This window comes from Passer domesticus, chromosome 6 (genome assembly GCF_036417665.1).
Source record: "Passer domesticus isolate bPasDom1 chromosome 6, bPasDom1.hap1, whole genome shotgun sequence".
NCBI classification, from domain to species: domain Eukaryota; kingdom Metazoa; phylum Chordata; class Aves; order Passeriformes; family Passeridae; genus Passer; species Passer domesticus.
The window spans coordinates 15,649,761-15,670,908 of record NC_087479.1 but is presented as its reverse complement, the minus strand read 5'-3'; the positions used below and the strand labels follow the sequence as shown (position 1 = coordinate 15,670,908).

The window sequence follows — 21,148 nt, the reverse complement described above, 5'->3', positions numbered from 1 at the left end:
CAATATAAAGTGTGAGTCTCTATACCTGAATTAACAAACTAGGCAAATATTACATTGTTTGACTGAACAACAGACTACTTGTATAGGATTTATTTAGGGCTTAGACATTGTTTGGACAATGCAGAAGGACTCATAAGCAATAAATTGTCTGCCATGTACCTGAACTACATGCTTTACTATGTAGGACCTTGTTCAGTAAATGAAGGCATAGCTGCAATTTTCAGACACTTAAACCAAAGAAGAAATTTTAGATGAGAAATGGAATTAATATTTTCTCAGTATACTCCTGCTTTATCAACCTGAGTGTTTTTAATAAGCTCACCACTCTAGTATGTGAACACTTGGTATAATTTAAAGATACTTATGGAAGCTCAGTTCCCCTCAGTGCAGAGAGTTCCCTATTGTAATGAGCAGTAAAGCAGTTCAGATTGATTTGTTGTATCAACAGACAGAAATTCAAAGATGAAACCTGTCTTCAATATCTTATTTCAATGAAGTCTGAAATACTCATTTTTATTCAAATTTCAAAATTTGTCTGTATATTCATGACTTATTCTCCATGTCGTGAGATACAGAGTTGGGGGAAGCAGGTTTGTAGCACCACATGACTTATATGGGCACTTCACTAAATAAAGCTTCTAATAAAAGAAAAAACTTAAATATTTACTCTCAAATATTTGAATGTAAAAGAGAAAACAGTGGTATAAGTAGGTTTCTCTCTGTCTTTAGGGCTCACAAGCAGCAGGGAGTGTGGAAAGATACATGGCCTCCAGTAAGAGCTCTGTTTTGTACCCGATTAAGTGGTGTTGAATAAACATTGTCCATCCGGTATTTTTAGAAAATTTCTTTCGGGAAAAAAGCGAACCAGTTAAATGCCAGTGAACAGCATCTGCCCCTTTTGAGGTTCACGGCAGTGAATGCGCATTGTCCCCAAATCAGGGCAGCAGTAATTTGGAGGCACTGCCTTGTATGACGAATAACAAAGCATACCTATTTTTCTCCACCTCCACAGCACAGTTCTCCTTGGCTGCCACAGTCCTACTTATCTTACACAGCCCAGCATTTTGAGGACACAATGTTGCAATGGATTTTTTTTTTTGTGAGTAAACATCAAGACTCCCATGGCCCGGCTGATGAAATACTGCTGCTTCCACATAGCTTTTTCAGAGGTGGGAGGATCTGAAAAACTGGTATGGAAAGTCTCAGAAAAGAAACTCATAGCTAACCATTAATTTCTGGCACCAGGTGAGGTCAAGTGAGGAGGCTGGGGAAGCTGACAGGACGCACAGCAGTGAAATAATTTCTCTTGGAGCAAATTATTGTTATTACGCTACTCCCACCACAATTGGACAAAGGTCCTTTCATCCCCCCGTGCTCCTGGGCAGACACCGTGGCTGGGATGTGGTGATGGAGAGGGGCACAGCCGGGGCTGAGCGCAGCCCTCGCCTCCTCGGGGAAGGCACGGCGGTCCCCAGGCGCTTGGTGCAGGTGGCAGCAGGTGGGAAAGCCGGCCCAGAGCACCTGACTGCCCGCCTGGGGCTCGGCGGGAGCCCAGGGCTCGAGGGGAGAATACGCAAGGGAACAGTGCTCCTGCCCCATGTCAAAGACCACAGGGATGCCCAGCACAGCCCCTGGCAGTGCCACCACCGCTGTCCTCGCTCAGCGCAGCTCCCGCGGGGCAGGGACAGGGCACCGCCAGCCCCTCCGCAGCCCCGGCCACCCTGGCGGCCCCGGGGGCACCGCCGACCCTTGTCGAGGTCTGCCGGCTCGGCAGCTCCCAGCCCGACGTTGTGACAAGCTCGGCGGTCCTGGGCAGGTGTCCCAGGACCGCCCCGGGGCCTGCCCAGGGGCATCCCTCCGCATGGCATCCCAAGTCCCACGTTCCCGGTCCGGCCTCCCGCGCCGTGCCCCCGGAGGACGCTGTGTGCCGCGGCCGCCGGGCGCGCTGCCCCTTTAAGCGCGCTCCCGCCCGGTCCCGCCCGCCGCCGCTCCCCGGCCCGCAGCCCTGCGGCACCGGCACCGCCACCGGCGGCTCCATCGCGGCCGGGGCCGGCGCTCCGCGGCGCCGAGGGGCACAGCGCGGCGGCAGCATGTCCACCAAGGCGGAGCAGTGTGAGTGGGGCCGGGCGGGCGCCGGGCCGGGCTCTGTCCGAGGGGAGGGCAGCGGGGCCGGGGCCGCCGTCCCGCAGCCCCCCGCCCGCCGCCCCGGCGGGGCAGCGCTGCCCGGGCTCCTGCCGCGCTCTGCGGCCGCCGGCAGCCGGGCAGGGGGAGGGCGCTGCCGGCGTTCTGGCTCTTTCTGTCGGTGCTGGTGGCCGCTGCCCCCGGAGCTCCTCGCTGCTCGGGCGGCGGCGGGGAGCCGGCGGGGGGATGAGGGATCGGGGGGACAGCATTGAGGCATTGAGGCCGCCGGCTCGGCCCCCCGCCCCGCGGCGGGAGCGGTCCATCCATCCCAGAGGATGCAGCCACCTGCGGGAGCAGAGGTGACGCACGCCGGGCCACCTTGCAGGTGGTCTCGCCGTGAGATGCAGCGAGAAGAGCCGTGCTGTCGTTCTTGCCCGGGCCGCTCACCTCTCGGTGAATGTAGGCTGGGTGTTTGTGCCTTGCCCACAGGCCGCCTGCCACAGCGGCCGGTCCCAGCAGCATCCCCCCAGGTGCTGGCATCCCCCCAGGTGCTGGCATCCCCCCAGGTGCTGGCATCCCCCTGCCGCGGCCGGCGTGCCTCTGTTGGTGGCGGGTGCTGTAACCACCATGTTGGCTCGATCTGATCAGAGCATGAGTAATGACATGGTGGTTGGGTACCTGCAGCCAGGCTGGGCAAGTGCTCCCCTCTGTTGTTGCTCATGACACCTGGTGTGTTTGCAAGAGCCCTGATAGGATGCTGAAAGGACAATATTGGGGTAGCTGAGCTTGTCACCCGTGTCAAAGCTACTTCCTTGCCTGATACAGTGTCATGGTTATGAACAGGCAGTCTGTGACCAGGAGGTTAGATTGATGTTTGTCATGATGACGTGATGTGATTTGACACTTTGCATGCTGAGACTTGCTCTCTTCTTCCTCCAGGTCACTGAGAAGGATCCTTGTGTTTATATATACCTCTGCTGAATTAATCTAACAAAAAGAATACCTGTACTTTTTTTCTGTTGGGGTTTACTGCTTATTTACAGTGATGGATGATCTTGCTCTAAAAATATTATGCAGATGTTAATTTATTGCTGTAAAGATGCAGTTCTAGCCTTATAACTAGAGACACAATATTCTGATTGTAGAGAAGCCCTAAAGTATGCAATGTTTGGATCTCTACCATTCTGTTGTTGCTGCCTTCCCCACCTTGCACTTGAGTTCTGTAATTGAGTCTTCTTTCGTGTGATACTTACACACTAATTACACTTCCTTCACACTGCCATGTGGAAGAATTTGTGCTACTGTTTGTCCTAGCATCGGTTATGGCGTTTTCTTCCTGCTCTGTCTTCTCTCTTCCTCTATTCCTAATGCTTTTGGTCTGCTCTGTTTGAGCTTCTCTTACATATTTTAACCTTGGCTGTTTTTTCTTTTCATCCCTTTGTACTTTTCAAGACGCTGCATCTAGGCCTGCCATATCCCTATTGCTCTCTATTTTAAGATTTACTTAGGGTCCAGATTTCAGATCTTTCTGCCTTCTAATGTTCCTTTTCATGATACTCCAGGAAGAGTATTTGGTTAATGGACATATCCCGTGCGTTCTAACCTGCTGAATGTATTTTTTTTACCAAGGCTGCTTCCCTGACTAGTTCTTATGGCATTACCAAATGTCCTTTGTCTCTACATAACTTCAAGATTCCCTCACCAGCAATTTTTGAGTAATGGACTCTGACAAGGATGTGTTGGTGTGCATACATCACTACCAGTCAAACTTTCAAACCCCAGCTGTCGCTGTTGTTGCTTCTGCCCTCACTGAGTGACAGGCAAGAACCAGAATGTCTTGGGAAGGACTCAAGTTACAAGTCATAATGAATCTCAGTTTACCAGGAACATCAGTGAAACACTGCAACTGAGGAATCACTGATTGGAACAGAAGATGTGCTGGTCTAAACATGAATCCACAGCTCTTGAGCAGGTTCTGTGAACAACAGGTAAAATGGTGTCAGACTGGAGTGACTGGAGAAGCTGCTCTTTTTTGTGACCACACACTTCTTGTATTGCATACTAGCTATATTGACAGTGAGTTTGATCATTTGACTCTGCAGCATGCCTAAAGTGTTCTTTTGTATTCAAAGAAAATGAATTCTTTTTCACCTTAAAAAGCAGTAATTAGCTGTGGTAAGTACGGTCCTGGGAATGTCTGATGCCTGCTCTGTTCCCCTCCAGGACAGTAAAGCAACCAAGGCCATCTTTGAGGACTCTTAATGGTTTCACTCTTGGTTCAGTCAATGCTTATACAGGTACTCAGGAGTTTAGTGAAGTCTGTGTAGATGCTAGAGAGAAACCTATTTGATTTTTGTGATGATGCTGTCAGAGTGGCCATGTGCTTCCACAGGGTGACACCTCTTTTTGAAATGTGTCTCTGGGTACTCAAACTCAGAAAGTTGGCTCATTCATACACTTGCTGTGACTTGAAAGCCGGCAAAGGTTTTGCTCTGGGGCTTTCCTTTAGAAGCTTCTTTGTGTTCTGGGAGGCTGTGCTGAAATGGACAGAGTTTTGGGAAACAGAACTGGCAAGTGAGGCTGAAACCTTTAGCCTAAAGCTAATGTTTATATTTAGGCTTTATAAATAAGTTTTCTCTTTTGATACTTTGCCTGATACAATTGCACAACAATGGCAATTAATAAAAATAAATGGATTTCTATCTTCATTAAAAAAAAAGCTGTTCTAAGTGATTCTAGATACCCTATCCTCTTTATTGAAAGTTAGTAACTGTAGGGAGGCACACAGCTCTCTGAAATACATCTAGATCTGAATTGTGTAATGATCTTTGACATTTTGTTAGTCCATTTAATTTACAGATATCTGACAGCAAACCATGGTAGCCACAGTAATCTGTGTACCTTGCTGTGAATTGTTCTTAGCTGGGTACTGCCTTGCGCAGTCTGTGTCCTTTACAAATGTACTTGGTTTCATACTTTTTTTTCCCCCTGACCAGAAAAATTAACATCACAAAATACGTTTATGAAGTCATTGCTTTCTTAATCTAGAAACTGAACTAGATTTTATTTTTATGACAGTTAAAGTAAATATTTACCTTTTAAATAACCTGCAAATCTGGGACTAAAACTGAGATTAGTGGGCAGAAAGAATGAGGTGTGAGCTGACAAGGGGAAAACAGTCTTGGACTGCCCAAGTCAACCTCTGTAATGTGGAGTGAAACATCCTGCCCAGATGTTCCCAGCCCAGTGGTTTGGGGGCTGTGCAGGCAGCCAGGTATGGCTGCTGTCACACAGGATAAGCTCCTGCAGAGCACAGGTGCCACAGGTGCCGCAGGCCTACGTGGTGGCGATCTGAGTGACAAAATTCTGTTTTCAGTTATTTGAGGGAGAGGGGAAAAAGTCATGTTGCTTTTAGGTATTAATTAATTATGAAGTAAAAGACTTAAAGATGAGGAAATATAGTTAAAGATGCTTATGCATTTTTAGTGTGTTGCTTTTGCATATGCATTATGGCAGTGTCTGTGGCTGCATTTTTGCTTGGTGGTTTCACATAGACCCCAGCCCATCAGTCACATGATGGGCTTTCTCTTTGTGATGAAGCCAGATAGTATCATGAGGGAGACTTTTGTTTGCAGCAGCTTCACTTGCTGCAGGAACTGCCCTCCTTACAGCAGGAAATGAGTTAAAAAATTACCTTGGTTGGGTGCTGTAAGATTGGATTTCTTATCATGCATTCAAGAAAACAGTTTTCTTCATTTGATGATTATTAGAGTGTTCCTCATTTTATGGATAATTGACTTAAAATTGTCAAACCTCATTTGTGTGGCTGACCATTCAGGGAATCTTGTCAGGATGTGAAAATCCAGTGTGTACTGTGACCTATACTGGCAAAACGGCTCAAAGTATCTCAAGCTGGGCCTCCAACAGTGTTTGCAGACACTTTGCTTTTGGTGTCTGTCTATCAGTCTTTTTCTGCAATATAGATAAAATGTCACCCCTTCTCATTCAACTTGCCATTGGCACAGAAAAAAATCAGAAAATGCATTAACTGTTCATCTATCTCAGCAGAGAGAGGCATAGCAATGTCTCCCAGGTAGTTAGTACCTTTCTGTTCAGTGGAGGATTTAATAGTATTCATTCCTTAATAAATGCCATTTGACCATGAGGATAAAACCAATAATTGACTAATTACTTGTTTAGGAAGCATGATTTATCTTCCACACTGAAGGAGCCCTGTAGGAGAGCAAGGTGTATCTTGGGCTAGTGAAAGACTGTTCTAATCTTTCTTAAGGGCTTTGCTTAAGGGCTGAAAAATCAGAAGCATCTCCCCTTTTAACTGCCTGTTGCAATCTTGGTGCACTTTTAACACGATGAAGGGTTTCCAGGCAGCTGTGCTTTCCTGAGGCTGTGTCTGCAGTGCAGCACAGCTGAGCAGCCCTCTGCCCCAGCCAGTGCATGCTCTCTCAGCAGAGTTGGTTAATCTGAGTGGAGCAAGAAGAGTTCTGTGTGTGTCTGTATGTAAAAATGTCTCTACATGAGACTGTCTTGTTCTGTACAGCCAATGTAACGCAGCGCAACTGGGGGGGTAATCACTTTTTCCCCATTACTGAACAAGGATTCCTATTAGAAAATAAACCCAATGTCACTTGTAATACAACAAAAATTGGTTTCAGTGGAGGTGTACACCTCTTACTGCTCTTTGAGATCCCCTTATCTGCTTGGTCATACTTCCTAAGACAAATAAACAGCAGACGCTTCCCTCTTTTCATATCTTTAGTTCATTGCATAAAGTAAATGTATGGCCCACAGTAAATCATATAAGGTCTCTCTGTCTTAGCTTATATCTCTGCTTTGGCTCTAGAAATACTTATCTGTCTCACATGAACCTCCTGTGATCCAATGACTCATTAATTATAAATGACTCTTGAGATGCTTGGAGACATGGAAGACGTGCAGAGTGGCAATATATATTTTTTAATTTGCTAGCACTGTTTGCCTAATACAGATGCAGAAATTCACTTCCATGTGCTGTCCCTGGCAGTCTTTTACAATTTATTCAGTCAGAACAGAAGGAGCAGAGATATTTTTTTTCTGGTTTTTGAGTTTAACACTTAAATTAAAAAAAAAAAAGAAAATGGAACAAACAGAGATGACTCTGTCAAGGTCTGCAAAAAACCTAAATGAAAGTTTTTGTGTTTGTTTTTTGTTTTTTATGTAGTTGCTTCCAAAATCCGTTACCTTCAAGAATACCATAACCGGGTTCTGCACAACATATACCCTGTGCCCTCTGGAACTGACATTGCAAATACTCTGAAATACTTTTCTCAGACGTTATTGAGGTAAGTTTTGACTAATGCTCTTGAAGAAAAAGAGCTAAAGAATTGTAGGGAATATTGATTGGCTTTGAATTGGTTGCCAGATTTAATGGATCAATGGTCAGCCAAAAAGAGTCAGAGCATAATTTAAGAAAAACATGGTATGAATGAATCTCTTCAGTGGCTGTTGCCCAATTTGCCCAGTTAAGCCCCCTTACTGAGTGGCTGATTCTAGAATAAACTTGGTTGATTATGCATTTGCTTGGTCCTAAGATTTAGCTGAACGCACAAACATGCTGAACTTGTGAAGAAAGGAGTTGGTGACCTATAGAGTTTTAGATGTGTATAATCATGGCCTCCTTGACAGTCCTGGTGCCTCAGAATCCCAGACTGATGAGCAAGCAGAACTGGCTTCTCACTGTGCTTGGTTCAGCTCTTCTGGGTTCTGGTTCAGTCCCTTGGAACAGCAGGAGCAGACACAAAATTTGTACACAGATCCGGATTTGGATGGTAACAGCACATCAGGATTGTTCTGATCCAACATTTTTGACTTGATATATTATTACAAAACATTAGTCTAATGTTTTGCAATAATATATCGTACTAAATACCACATGAGTAGAGAATACATTGTTAATAGGAAATACTACCTCTTGTCTTCCAAAAAAATAGGAAAACATGTGAGACTTTAGTAGGAATAATGTGCATTCCACAGTGCTGCCTGGTGGATTCATATTTCCAAATTGTTTTTAAAATGGCTTTTGACCATGAATAGGGGATTTTTATCTGCTGGTTTTGGCTGGCACTAGTTTTCACATCCAGAAAAATGCAGTTCAAATTGCATTTCTATGCATAGCTTCCTGATTTATACCTGGAAACATTCTCCCTGCTGTCAAAGGGTAGTTTGGAAATAAAACTATTTGCCTTATTTGAGGAGGAAACATTAACAAAATACAATTTACCCATATATTTGTACATATGCACCTATGATGTATACAAGTTGAGAAGTCAGAATTTAAACTTGAGAGAATGAGAACAGTTCATTCTAACATTCAAAGAGCCTGGGATACATCAAAATTTTCTTGACCCCATTTAAAAGGAGAGACACATAGAAACAATTTTTAGTGGAACGTCTGTTCACAGCAACCTTGAAACCTCCCGTTTGCTTTTGAAAATTTCAAGAGCAGAACTATTTGTTTCCATTCTCATTTAGACTGTTGAAGAAACTTACAGCAGGCAGTAGGACTTTTTGTTTGAAGGTTAATAAATTAAATTTTGTCTCATTGTATTGAGCAATGGGAAAAAATGTTCAAAGAGTCACAAAAGATACTTCTGAAATGTGTCTCTGTTTCCCCTTCAGGCTATTATGATGGACTGTTTGTACCACACACACTTAAATTGCATTTAAGTAAGATTATTTATGACAAGACAGCTTTTGCTTAAATACTTTGAGCCTTTAAGCTGTTAAAGCAAAAAAGTTTGGCTTGATTCTGAATGTTTTCTCTTTTAGCTGTAACTACCAAGTGCTATAATCAGATATGTTTCTTTTTGGTCAGAAGTTCACTGGGGCAGGATAGATTTAGAATGTTCTGCTTAAAGAAAGCATCTTTCTGCCACTCTGTGGTCTTCTTGTATAATGTACAGCTGACCTGTCCTGTTGATAAATTCTTCACACTCCAGGAGCAGTGATGTTCCTGGGCTTACTGAAGAAGCTTTGTACTTAGCAATTATGAGAACAGATCAGAAATCAGGGCAGCAATTGCACAATTGAGCAACTCCATTTGTTTCATTTCATGTTCAGAATGGGACTGAACCAAAATCCTTTTGTTGATAATGCTGAACCCCATGGGGCAGAAGTGATACTCATATCTGATACACAAATGGCTTTGTCCTTCGTGATCTGGGATCTGATCAGCCTCAGAACTAAAAGGGCATGAGAAATTAATGCCAGTGCTTGGATCTAAATTTAAGTGGACTGAGTTCTGATACTCAGGCAAGGTCAAATTCACATCCTAAACCCCTGTAACTGGGGAGTTTGAACTGTGGGTCAAAGGCTGAGTGCTGTGGTTGAACCAGTGTCAGTTTATACACTTGTGATACTAAGAAAGAAGATGGATAAAAAAGCAAAACAACACACCCTGTATTTAGTGTGGCAGATGGAAAGAAGGAAACTCCCACCCACTGTGTGCAGATCTCTGGAAGATTTACCCTAAAACTAAACAGACTGGTTAAGAACCTTTCTGAAGAGCATGTTCAGAAATTTATTTGAATATTTTGCATGCTGAGTCTCTTTTCTGCCTCCTACACTGAGACTCCATTGTACAAGGTTTAACATCAGTAATAGAAGTACATGGTGGAGAATAATCATTCTAGCTTAACACAGAGCATATGCAATGAATTTGGACTGTTAGGGACAAACAATTCTTGGTGAACATGTGTATTCATAGAAATAATGAAGGAATAGTCAGAGAAATTCCACATAATGATCGGGTTTTACAAAGTAGATTTTACTGTTTATTGCTCTTTTACCTTTCCATGTTATGGACACACTGACTGTGTTCTTTTCAGTGGGACGTGCCCACTGTTTTGAATGACATTCATATGTGGTGTCATTTTGCTGGCTAAAGATGAATTGCACAAGAGATTAATTTGCTGCTTTGCTCTGTATGCAGCCTCCATAAATTACAAGCTCAGGGGTGGGGGGAACAGATGTGGAATGACTGAAAAAAAATCCTTATTTCTATAACAAACATCACATAAAATCACCATACACAATGCATAACACATTGATTCATTTAATTCTTCTTTAGTTTTCTCTTTGGGAAAAGCATTTCTTTACATTACAGCATGAATTTGTTTCATGCCCTACTCATTTTCAGTGACTTCTCCCTCATTGGAGGAATGATCTAAGGCTTAAGAAACATACGGTAGAAAAGCTTATTCTTTCACATTTTCCTGAAGAAAATTCTCCATATGTATTTCTAAGTAAAATACTTTATGTGAGGCATAGTTATAAATGCTGTGGTGGCTAATTAATGGTCAAGCTTGTTTTGCTGCCTTGCTGAGATGTAGTTTCACTTGTAGGCATTTTAGGAAACCTTTCCAAGAAGGCAATAATTTTGGGATAGCTTTGCAGCAAAGATATACACATCTTGAAACAAGCCTTGGTAGCTTTGCCCCTTATTGCAGAGCAAGTTCAGTATGGAGTAAGTTCAGTATGGAGTTAAGATTTGCAGATACTCCAAATTCTCAGTACTTGGTTTGAATTGAACCAGAAGCAAATTGCAGTTGTGTCTTGGACCTAAGAGACCTCCTAGATTTTCAATTTTGACTCCTCTATTTATTGCTTTTAAAAATACAGGTCAGCAAAAGCCTGGACATGAAATTCTGTTTTTTTAAAAAATTTGTTTTTTAATAAATTTGGTGTGGTTTCAGCTGGAATTTAGATTTAATCTTATTACTGTTAAACCAAAGGATGCCCTGATCAAGATATAATAACTGTGCTTTGGCATCTAATCCAGAGATGGGCCTGTAGCTCATGTAAAAAGAAATTATTAGTACCCTTTCTGGAAATAAGTGCACATGGAGTGATGTTCTGGCAAGTAAAGAGATGGGTAATTGGTATGATCTGTTGGTAGACAACAAAGGAGTATAGTGTTGTAACTTCATATCTCTAAACATAAGCTGTAAAATATGGCAAATGAACATCAAGCAAATTAGAAGGAATCAGCACTCTGATAATTCATTGTTAAAGTCATACTAGATCTTAGGTGATGTTCTGATAGAACCATGACAGTGATCATGTTTCTTTTGCTGGACATTGGGTAACAGAAACCAAAATAATCTGCCAAATATGAGGCACAATAAAAAAAAAAAAAAAGAAAAAAAGTAATTTTGTAAGACAGACTGTGTCTGTCATCTCTGACTGCAAGGGTGATGTAATAGTAGCCAAGTAGCCACTTGGCAGATAATTGTTTTTGTAAAAGTGTTTTTTATATATGGCTTCTCTTGTAAGCACCTTACCAAGAGTTTGGCTTATTGTGTAAATAGCTGAATTAACTGGGGGGGTAAGATTGGCTGAGGTGATTATATGGTAGGGATTTCTGTACTGTTAAAGAGAAGAGAGGTTTCTAGAAGTGCTGTCTCTTGATATAATTCTGGTCTACATGAGTCAGTGGAAAACTCAGTGCTATTGGCTTGTCTTTTATAAGTTTAACACTGACCGTGGGAACAGAGTTAAACCAACAGCAACTGCTTTTGGAAATCCCAATGACTGAGAGGTGCAAAAAGGTGCTTTAAAAATGAAAAAAAAAGCATTGTGTGTGGGTTAATATATTTAAAAGGTGTATTATATTTTATAGGCACATATGGAGATTATCAACTAACCCTATAATTGCTTGATAAATAAAATATAACACTGCTTAAGTGACAATTTATTTCTATTTAAAATAGAGGGGTTTATTTTTAAAATAAATTAGATTACCATGTTTACAACCATGTTTGCAACATTTTTAAAACTACATAACAAGCTGGTTGACGTATAGCCTCTATTTTGATTCCCACTAAATTATTTTTATTTTTTGAAATTATCTCTCCTTTAGTTTATAGTGAGTTATGTTGAATAATAACGTAAGTAACAGCAGGAGTGTATGGTAACATACTGTCTGATCTGCAGTTACATAATTGGTCTTGCTTGCTTAGCCCTTAGATTTTTGAAGGTAACTATTTACCCAAGGAGTGTTTGTATTCATAAAGCAAAATGTTTCCTCCCTAAACATGGACAAAATTAAAAACACACATAAACAACCATTATCATTAGCTCACAAACATGCTAAAGACCATCTACTATATATTATTTTATGACTTTTCCAAATGTAGTTTAGTTAACATTTTAGAAATATTATATTATTTCTAAATCCATGTGCCTGTTTAAACTTCATTATCTCAAATGATACTGAGTGAGTGGTCATGAAACAGTATCATAAAATACATACGGACATTATTTTAATGCAATAAACATGTGATTTTTAAGACTATCTTAACAAACACACATGTTTATTCTTTGCTAAAACATGTTTCTGCAAGTGCCACACCTATATTTTGCATGTTTTCAGTCAGTTGGCTCAAAAGATTATAGGGGGGAAAAAATAAATCTCTCAAAATCCTCAGAATCTCAGAGCAAAATACCAGCCTATTTTGACACAGCTAAACACTTTTAATTCTTAGAATTTTTCTTAACTGTGAAACATGGGTAGGGCACTGAAACATGCATTTTTATATTTTTGCTCCTTATGAACCAGATAACACATGAGATGCAATGAAATTTTCCTAGATGTCAACTTTTAATTCTCTTATCTTGAAGCATGGAAGTAAATGGTTGCTAGATTTGTAGACATGCTGGTTTCGGTAGTGATTGCATCTTATGTGGGATGTATCTGGTCTTTTATTATTTGTTTTATAGTGTCATTTCAATGTAATGTGCTGTTCTTTGTGTCTTTGTTGTCTCTTTTTTTTCTTTGTCCCCCCAACAGCATTTTGTCCCGCACAGGGAAGAAGGAGAATCAAGATGCCTCCAATTTGACAGTGCCCATGACCATGTGTCTTTTTCCTGTGCCATTCCCACTCACCCCATCTCTAAGACCACAGGTCAGTTCCATCAACCCTACTGTTACTCGCTCCCTCCTTTACAGCGTCCTGCGAGATGCTCCATCTGAACGTGGCCAGCAAAGTCGTGATGCTCAGTTATCAGACTACCCATCTTTGGACTATCAAGGACTTTACGTGACACTGGTGACACTACTGGATCTAGTTCCCTTGCTCCAACATGGGCAACATGGTAAGCAGGCCCTTGAATGATTCCAGTGCTGTGAATCCATGAGTGGTGCATATATCCAGTAGAAGAGATGGGCCTAAACTGACCTGGATCTGGATTTCAAATCTCCTGGGATGCATTTATATCCAAGTGTTCTGTTTGACTTTCTCAAATAAAGGATGTTTTTTTGCTAAATGTGGATTTGGGTTTGAATTCTGAGGTTGTCTGATTTTTAGTGATGTGCTGGTGGTATGTAACTAAAATACAATTGTATGTAACAAAAATTACACAGATGGGTGTAAAAATACCCAGATTTTAAACTTGAATCTGCTGAGATAACTTCAGTCTGTCTTTTTGGGGTGGGTCTCTTAAAAATGCACAAAGAGCTTGCAAATGTGTATCTGGCCTATAAGAAATACACAGATTGAGTGTTCTGGTGAAGGTCCATCTCTACACAGAATATAGTATATATCTAATTGAAGAAAAAACCACAGTAATTGTGCTTTGAGATGGCTTTAAAATACTCCTGTGTAAAATAGATAGCAGCATCTCTGTCTGACTGAGAGAAAAACAATATTGTCTTATGTTTTAAATTAGCTACAAGCAGTTTCTGTGACTGTGTGCTTGTATTGTTTTCCTTAAGTTCTGCTCTGCATCTGTCTGGCATGTTAATCTGTTAGCCTTTCCCTACTGGGATTCAGCAGCCCAGTATTCTCCCTATGTATTAGCCAATATAAATTTCCACTGTGGTATCATGATGTATTACTTACATAGTTCACTGTGGGAAGATGGTTGTCTATCTGATAACGCTGCTGAAATTCTTCAGGGGGAAAGTTGTTTCTTTTAAGTGCTGAATTCCCTTTGAGCTGGCAGCAGTATGTTTGAATTCAAGAGTGCTGCACTAGGAAATGGTGTGATCTTGCAAAAGCAGGGCCTATAGCAAGACACAAACTTGTTGACTTAAATTCTTAGAAATGGTGGAGTTAATTATCAAAAAATCATTTCCTAAATGGATAACATGGTGACGATTAACAGTCAATGGAAACCTGTAAAGAACAAATGACATTGGCCAAACATAATTTTTTTTTTTATGGTAACACAGTGGCTCACTTTGAGTGGTTTTCCTGTCCCTAGTCACATTTTTGTTGCTGTGTCATTTTACATTCTAATAGAATCCTGGGACATGATCCCCACTTGAATAGGGAAAACACTCTAGATGTAATTACCAGTGGCTTGGCAGCAGGAAGGGCATACCAGTGGGAAATCTTACAGGACTCTGTGCTGGGTCTAGTGTTACTAAGTATTTTTAAAATTTTTTAACTTAGCTGATAGAATTTGGATTTAAAAGTGTTATCAAGATGGTTGCTACCATATACTTTATGTGAGAGATATATGTGGCAAGTTGCATTCTGTTTTGAAGTGTCTCCAGAGAAGAAATGTAAAATACTATGCTTAAAAGAGAAGTTAAAGGAAATAGAGACAATACCAGCTTGGAAGCTGTATTGCAGAGAGCTCTGGGTGTTAACAGTAGATCAGAGAAGACCATAAGTCACTAACATATAAATATTATTCTAGGAATGTGTAAACATTTTTTTTTAATGTATGAGGCACCCAAAGCATTATGTTTATTATTCTAACAGCCCTAGTAAAGCCTCGGCTGGAGTAAAATTTTCAGCTTTGTCCATCTAGCTTCAAGAAAAACATGTACTATTTGTGAAGACTCCAGGGAAAAAAAACAAGAAGGATTTGAGGTCTAGGAAATGTGATCAGTGAGGGAAAACCAGAAAAAATTGGTTTATGTAGCTTAGAGAAAAATGGAAGGGAGATGTGATTATCGTATGAAAATACATAAAGGTTGCTGTGAGGAAAAATAAATGAAACCAATCTATTTGTGGTTGTAGTTGATCAGAATAAGAAGATAAACACTTAAATAGCAGCAATGGAATTTTTTTTTAATGGAAAAGATTTTTATATGATAAAGATGATTAAGCGTTAGGATGAATTGACAGGAGAAGGAGTGAACTGTCTTGCAGGTTTTTAAGAACATGTTAGATAAATATCTGCCAGGAATAGTTTGGTTGACTCATGCTTGGGGCAAGGGGAGATGGCTTGCTGTTTTGTATGGTTTTGTGTGCAGAGAATCAAATTTTGCAATACAACTTGTTATTTATTTCTTCTTCAGCTTAGTAATTGATTAAAAGAAATATATATATTTTTTATCAGAACATTCCATGTTGCTTGGGTAAGTACAACTGCTGTGCAAGGCAATCCTGAGCTTTGGCCTGATCAGGCTGTAGAAGAGTGTATTTAGCTGGTGGGTATGTATTGCAGGAGAAGCACTCTGTAGCACTGAGGGTCTTGTTAGACTCTTGCATAGAAGGCTGGCCAGAGCCACTGAAATGGGCTGCCAATTGTAATTTTTGCTATGACCCAGGATGTGTACAGCTACAGATCTCTCTGTGCTTTACAGAGACCGTTTTAAATCACACCAGTTGTACAGGTGAGACTGAAGGCCTGTGTAATGTACTTAAGGCTGGGGAATAATTAACAAATGCTGGAGAAAGGCCTTCTGATGTCTTTGGATCATTGTACAGGTTCATTATCAGGCTTCACTGAGTGCTGTGACCTTTGTCAGAGGGTTGTGGGCACCAGCTCACTTTCTCATTTGGGAGAGAGTATAAAGATTATTCCACAGTGCCCAGATACACAATAAACTACGCTTTCCCTTTGGATCTAAAATGTTGCACAGTCATTAAGTATCCTTTCCAAAGAGTTACAATATGATTTATTAGAATGAGTATAGAAAATCTTGATAAATATTCCTATTCTTTTAAGCTCTGGCCACTTTTAGCCCTGGAAATCAAGATCTGTAGTTTAATCACATGTGGTTTAAAAATACAGTGACACTTCCAGTAGTCAATGTATGTGAGATACTTTGCAGAACTCTTGAGGATAATTAAGATAAAGTTCTTACTTTAATATGACAGATAAAGACCGGAATGAAAGACTTCTGCTTTTTGCAAAATCTGGCCTTCAGTACAATGTGCATTTGAAATTCTGATTCTAGTCATATTTCTGCTTAAATTCAAGCCATCATATGTTAATCACCATATGATTAATATCAACACTGATTTTAACTGATTATTTTATAAGCTGTAGTTTTCATATTCCTTTCAGACTCTTTGGAGTTGTGTTCAACAGCTGTTTCCCTCTGTTTAGGAGGGACTTAAAAATTGAGGGTGAATTCACTTGTCTACAGTGATTATCTTCCCAAATTACTTTGAGAGGAAAGCTGAAATTCAGATATAATTAATCTTTTTAGTTTTGTAAACAAGAAAGTACATAATTACATTTTCATTGTAATGATTCTATATTTCTTTCATTTTATTCAACAGATCTTGGCCAATCAATTTTTTACACTACTACATGCTTGCTTCCTTTTCTCAATGATGATATTTTGAGTACCTTACCCTATACAATGATTTCAACATTAGCTACCTTTCCTCCATTTCTGCACAAGGATATTATAGAGTATCTCAGCACATCTTTTCTCCCTATGGCTATATGTAAGTAGAACTCATTCTAGTGTTGTTCTGTCTTGGCACATAACAGTATCAGACTGTACAAGTCAAAATTTGATCTGTCATAGAATTGTAATGGAACATCCATCTCCTTACATACATAAAATAATTTCATGTGACTATTTTCAAAGGGAAATGGCTCTATAATTTTTATTTATTTATTGCACTGTGTTCTGGTGTGAATTTTTCCTTTGTTTAAAGTGTGACGTTTATTTAAGAAATCACTGTTTTCAGACTCATTGAACTTTCAGTGCCAGCAGTGGGAGTTTTGAATACAGAATCAATGGGCAAACTGCTCCTGAAATAATAAATGAAATAGCAACATGCATAATTTCTGCATCTGGACTATATCTGGATGTACGAGTATGATTTTTCTCAATGTGATGATGTTGTGGTGAATTTCTGATTTTCTCCCTGTCTGTTTTCTTGGCACTTTCTCTCTAAGTTTTATACTAAATGGTTGTGCCTGTAATGTCTCCTATCCATAGCAGTTAGGACTGAATCTGATGGTCCCTGCCTTTTTTCCTCTTCTTTCTTTTTACTTTCTCTGTATGAAGATGTCACATGATTACTTTACATCACAGTTCCTGCTCAGTGTGGATCTTGAGGCGTGTTCTGGATGCTTGTCCATTTTCCTGACAAAAAGCTTGATAGGACTTCAGCAGTAATGAGAAATATAACCATTTTCTGCAGAGAGAATCATTAGGGCCAATATTAGGTCAGTTTTAACCAACCAGCCTTTTACTGTGTGTGACCAAATGCTGGAACAGTTTGCCAGAGCAGTTGCAGATTCTCCATCCTAGCAGGTGCTTGAAACACAATTTGCCCTGGATATCTCCTCTAGTTGCTTTGAGCAGAGGGATTGCCAAGGTGGTTGCCAGAGGTCCCTTTCAGCATCAACCATTCTGTGATTTTTTGAGAATGTCTCTTCCTTACCTCTATATTCCTGATCTTTGTGGGAAAGCATGATTAACTTTTGTACAGAGATCAAGAGTAATGTCATTTAAGCATGCAGAAGATGCTGAAAGAAGTATAGTCCAGTGTTTTGAGATTAATATTTAAAGCAAATTTATCAGCTGTATTTTCTGACCAGTCAATGATCTTGGAAATGTCTCCTAAATCTCCTGGACCTCAGTTTTCCCATGTAAAATATTAATTTTTAGTACGTCCTACTGAGGTTTTTCTCTATTAACTTTGACACATGTAATGACAGTGTGCAAATCAAAATTGCTAAGATATATTTAGCAATATATAATAATATATGTGCAATAGGTCCTCCTTGTGTTAAGAACAGGATTTTGCATTAAACAACTTCTTTTCCCACTCCTGTAACCTTTCTTTCTTTCTGTTAAAGAACAGCTGAGGGTGGTGACTTATCCTGTCTGTCCTCAGATCCGTAGAACTGTACCTCAGAATAACTGGTTGAGTCAAATCCTTGGTTTACTTAAATAGATGTTGTTTCCCAACTGCCCCTGATATAGATTGAATCCTAGCATTTGCATTTGCATTTGTCATACTGGCTTTCTTCTCTATCAGTTTTGGTGAGATTTCTGTAGAAACCAGTCTGCTGCTTTTAAAATTTACTAATCTAGTACTGTGTCCTACTTTTTTGCTGATGGCTATATTTAATTGCCCAGTTAGAGCTGCCAAGTATTTTTCAATTTAAATCCATTAAAATACACCTTTCTGTAATAATTTGGGTGTGCTTATTTGTGTGGATAACATTAAAAAATAAATGAATGAAGTGCAGTGAAGAGATCCGTAGTAATGCTGGGTCATGTGGAGAACAGAAAGGGAGAAATGGTCCATTTTCTCTTCTCTCCTTCATTTCTATTTGAGTGTTCTTTTAATTAGTCTCTTTGTCTTTCCCTGCTGGGAATTATATGCTCCTTTGCAAGGCAAGTGCAGAACCTTTCCTTCCCTTAGCCTTTAGTTCTGATTCAAACCAAAAGGGAGGATGCAAGAGATTGTCTAAGCAGTTGGAGAGCCAGATGGGAGGGATGAAAACAGCTCGCTGAGCTGGTAGCTACAGTTCTGTGCTTCCATCCCAAATGCTTGGTATTTGGGTCCTGGCAGCCAGGCTTGGGGAAGTGCTGTGAGGGTGGAAAGATACTTGTGACATCTCTGTGTAGGAGCTTGCCTTCAAAGCCATGTTGCCATGTAAGACTTCTGCAGGGTTTTTCCAAATATATACTATTTAATAGTAACTCACTTCATGGGAGACCAGGAACTCCAGTTACTTTCTGTGTGAGGTAAAAGATACTCAGTGCTGCTGTTCATCATGATCTCAGCACGGTTCACATAACCATGGGACTGATGTCTCTGGTATGCTGCTACAACTTGAGCTCTCAGCAGTAATCTGTGCCCTGCAGCAGCAGCTGTCCCCAGCCCCAGCCCTTCCTCAGCATGCCTCAGGCTTGCCATCTCACCCTCCAGCTCCTCTTCACCCTTCCTGCAATCCAAGGCCTGGGTGCACTTGGCTGTTCAAGTGATGTTATTTTGACCAATCTGTGGGTTCTGAAGGAGAAGGCCTAAGAAGGTAACTGGTTGATGCAATTTGGGGATGAAGTCACAGTGATCTGGAAAACCAGGTGCATGCTCTGTAGATCAATACCTAGCCACCTTTCTCTTCCACTTTTTTTTTTTGTTGTTGTTGTTTTTTTAAAGTTTTCATGACATGGCACCTTAGGAATTTCATCTGCATGAGTTGGAATCAGTTACCTATTCTCACCTGATTTCCTGATTACAATAGAAAATTCATTTATTTTTTTCCTTTCTTTTAAGTGGGATCTTCAAAACGAGAAGGTGTTCCAGCACATGTCAATCTGTCTGCATCATCAATGCTGATGATTGCAATGCAGTACACATCAAACCCAGGTATGTGTAAACATGCAACATGGCATTGTTCATTCTGAAACTGTCAGTCAGCAAGTATTGTCAAATGCAATCAGAAAAGTTTTCATATGGGAAAAAATGGTGTTGTTTTCCACCACAGGATAAAAATTATTTTTTTAGTCAAAACTGAGATTTCTGAACATCATGCTGGAAATAATCCTTATGGTAGATAAGAAATCCCTTTGTGATGGACAAATTTGGCCCAGGATTGGAGACCCTGATCGCACGTTTGACATCAGAATATAGTGCTGATATATATAATGTCAGTGTTGGAGAGAAAGACTACTTACCTTGGCTACAGAAATTCATAGTAACTGTCTTATACTATGTTTCAAATATCACTGAATTGACAACTGGTCCTGTTTTTCTAAAGAAGACAGGTAATGGCTACAGGCTTAATGGAACTATAATAAAGTTAAATGTAATTATGAGTATCTAAACAAAAGTGAGGCAGTCCCTGTTGGTCCCACACTGCATTGTGTGAGGAGTGTCACATCATCCTAACTTGGTTAACACAGGTAAATAAAAGCAGAACAACATTTTTAAAAAGCTGCTTGCAGAAGTCAGTTTTTTCATTAGATGTTCTGTCTTTGTTTTTTTTTCGTGATTTCTCTGTTCAAACTGTCAGACAAAAAGTTGCCCTGTGGTTTTTGGGAAGTCAGACCTGTAAAGTATTCATTTGGCTCTCATGTTTGTTTGATACAGAGTGGCTTCTATAGCCTTTTGTATATGTGGGAATAATGTATTGTTACATGTGACTTCAATTGCTGCCTCAAGATGAATAACAAGATACTCATTTACACTGTGACAGAGGGACAAAGATTTAGTGAATCAGCAAGTATTTTTCAACTGGATGTGTTTGAAAAAGGTCTCCATTGCTGTGCAAAAAGCTGTTCCCTCATGGTAATCATCTTCCTGCATTTTTTGTCAGAAAGAAGTTATTAATATGCAGTTTGTTATATTTTGTGATGATTCTTGGGGCATTGATTCTTTAGCAAGCCCTTTAAAATAAAAAATATTTGAATGAGGCATAGAGTTCTGGATGGACAAAGCAAAGCCAATCAGCTGATTATGTAACTTCTGTAGCCCGAGTTTTCATGTCCATGTTAAGTCTATACTGTCTTTTCTCTCTCAGTGTATCACTGCCAATTATTGGAGTGTCTCATGAAATATAAGCAAGAAGTATGGAAAGTAAGTTTATGATCACATATACTTTGTGGAAATGACTGTGCTTGGGTAGTAATAAAAACCAGATGGCTTGAAAATTGAAGTGACTGTATGCCAAGAAGTTGTAAATGATCTTTATATCCAGTCCTCCCTCTGGATTATGGAGAGGAAGGTCCCTCTAATTTTTAGTTTACAGAGGCAGTTCCATGTTTTATAGAAACGAGCTCTGTTTCCTATGTACTATGTGGTTGTGGCTC

The 21,148-nt window shown here is 40.3% G+C and overlaps 1 protein-coding gene across 7 annotated transcripts in view; it reads left to right on the top strand.

Moving 5' to 3' along the window:
• Positions 1-1,966: 1,966 nt before the first annotated feature.
• UNC79 (unc-79 homolog, NALCN channel complex subunit) overlaps positions 1,967-21,148 on the top strand; it is a 106,224-nt gene continuing 87,042 nt past the window's right edge. For 5 of the 7 annotated variants that reach the window (XR_010364267.1, XM_064423515.1, XM_064423517.1 and 2 more), the window contains exons 1-6: positions 1,967-2,112; positions 7,340-7,460; positions 12,968-13,272; positions 16,644-16,814; positions 19,614-19,706; positions 20,860-20,915. Coding sequence is in view for 6 of the 7 variants with exons in the window: in XM_064423515.1 (XP_064279585.1) it covers positions 2,091-2,112; positions 7,340-7,460; positions 12,968-13,272; positions 16,644-16,814; positions 19,614-19,706; positions 20,860-20,915 (768 nt within the window). In the remaining variant the exon portion in view is untranslated. Of the gene's footprint in view, positions 2,113-2,197; positions 4,110-7,339; positions 7,461-12,967; positions 13,273-16,643; positions 16,815-19,613; positions 19,707-20,859; positions 20,916-21,148 lie in introns of those variants that run through there. The other 2 variants (XM_064423518.1, XM_064423519.1) reach the window with 2 other exon arrangements.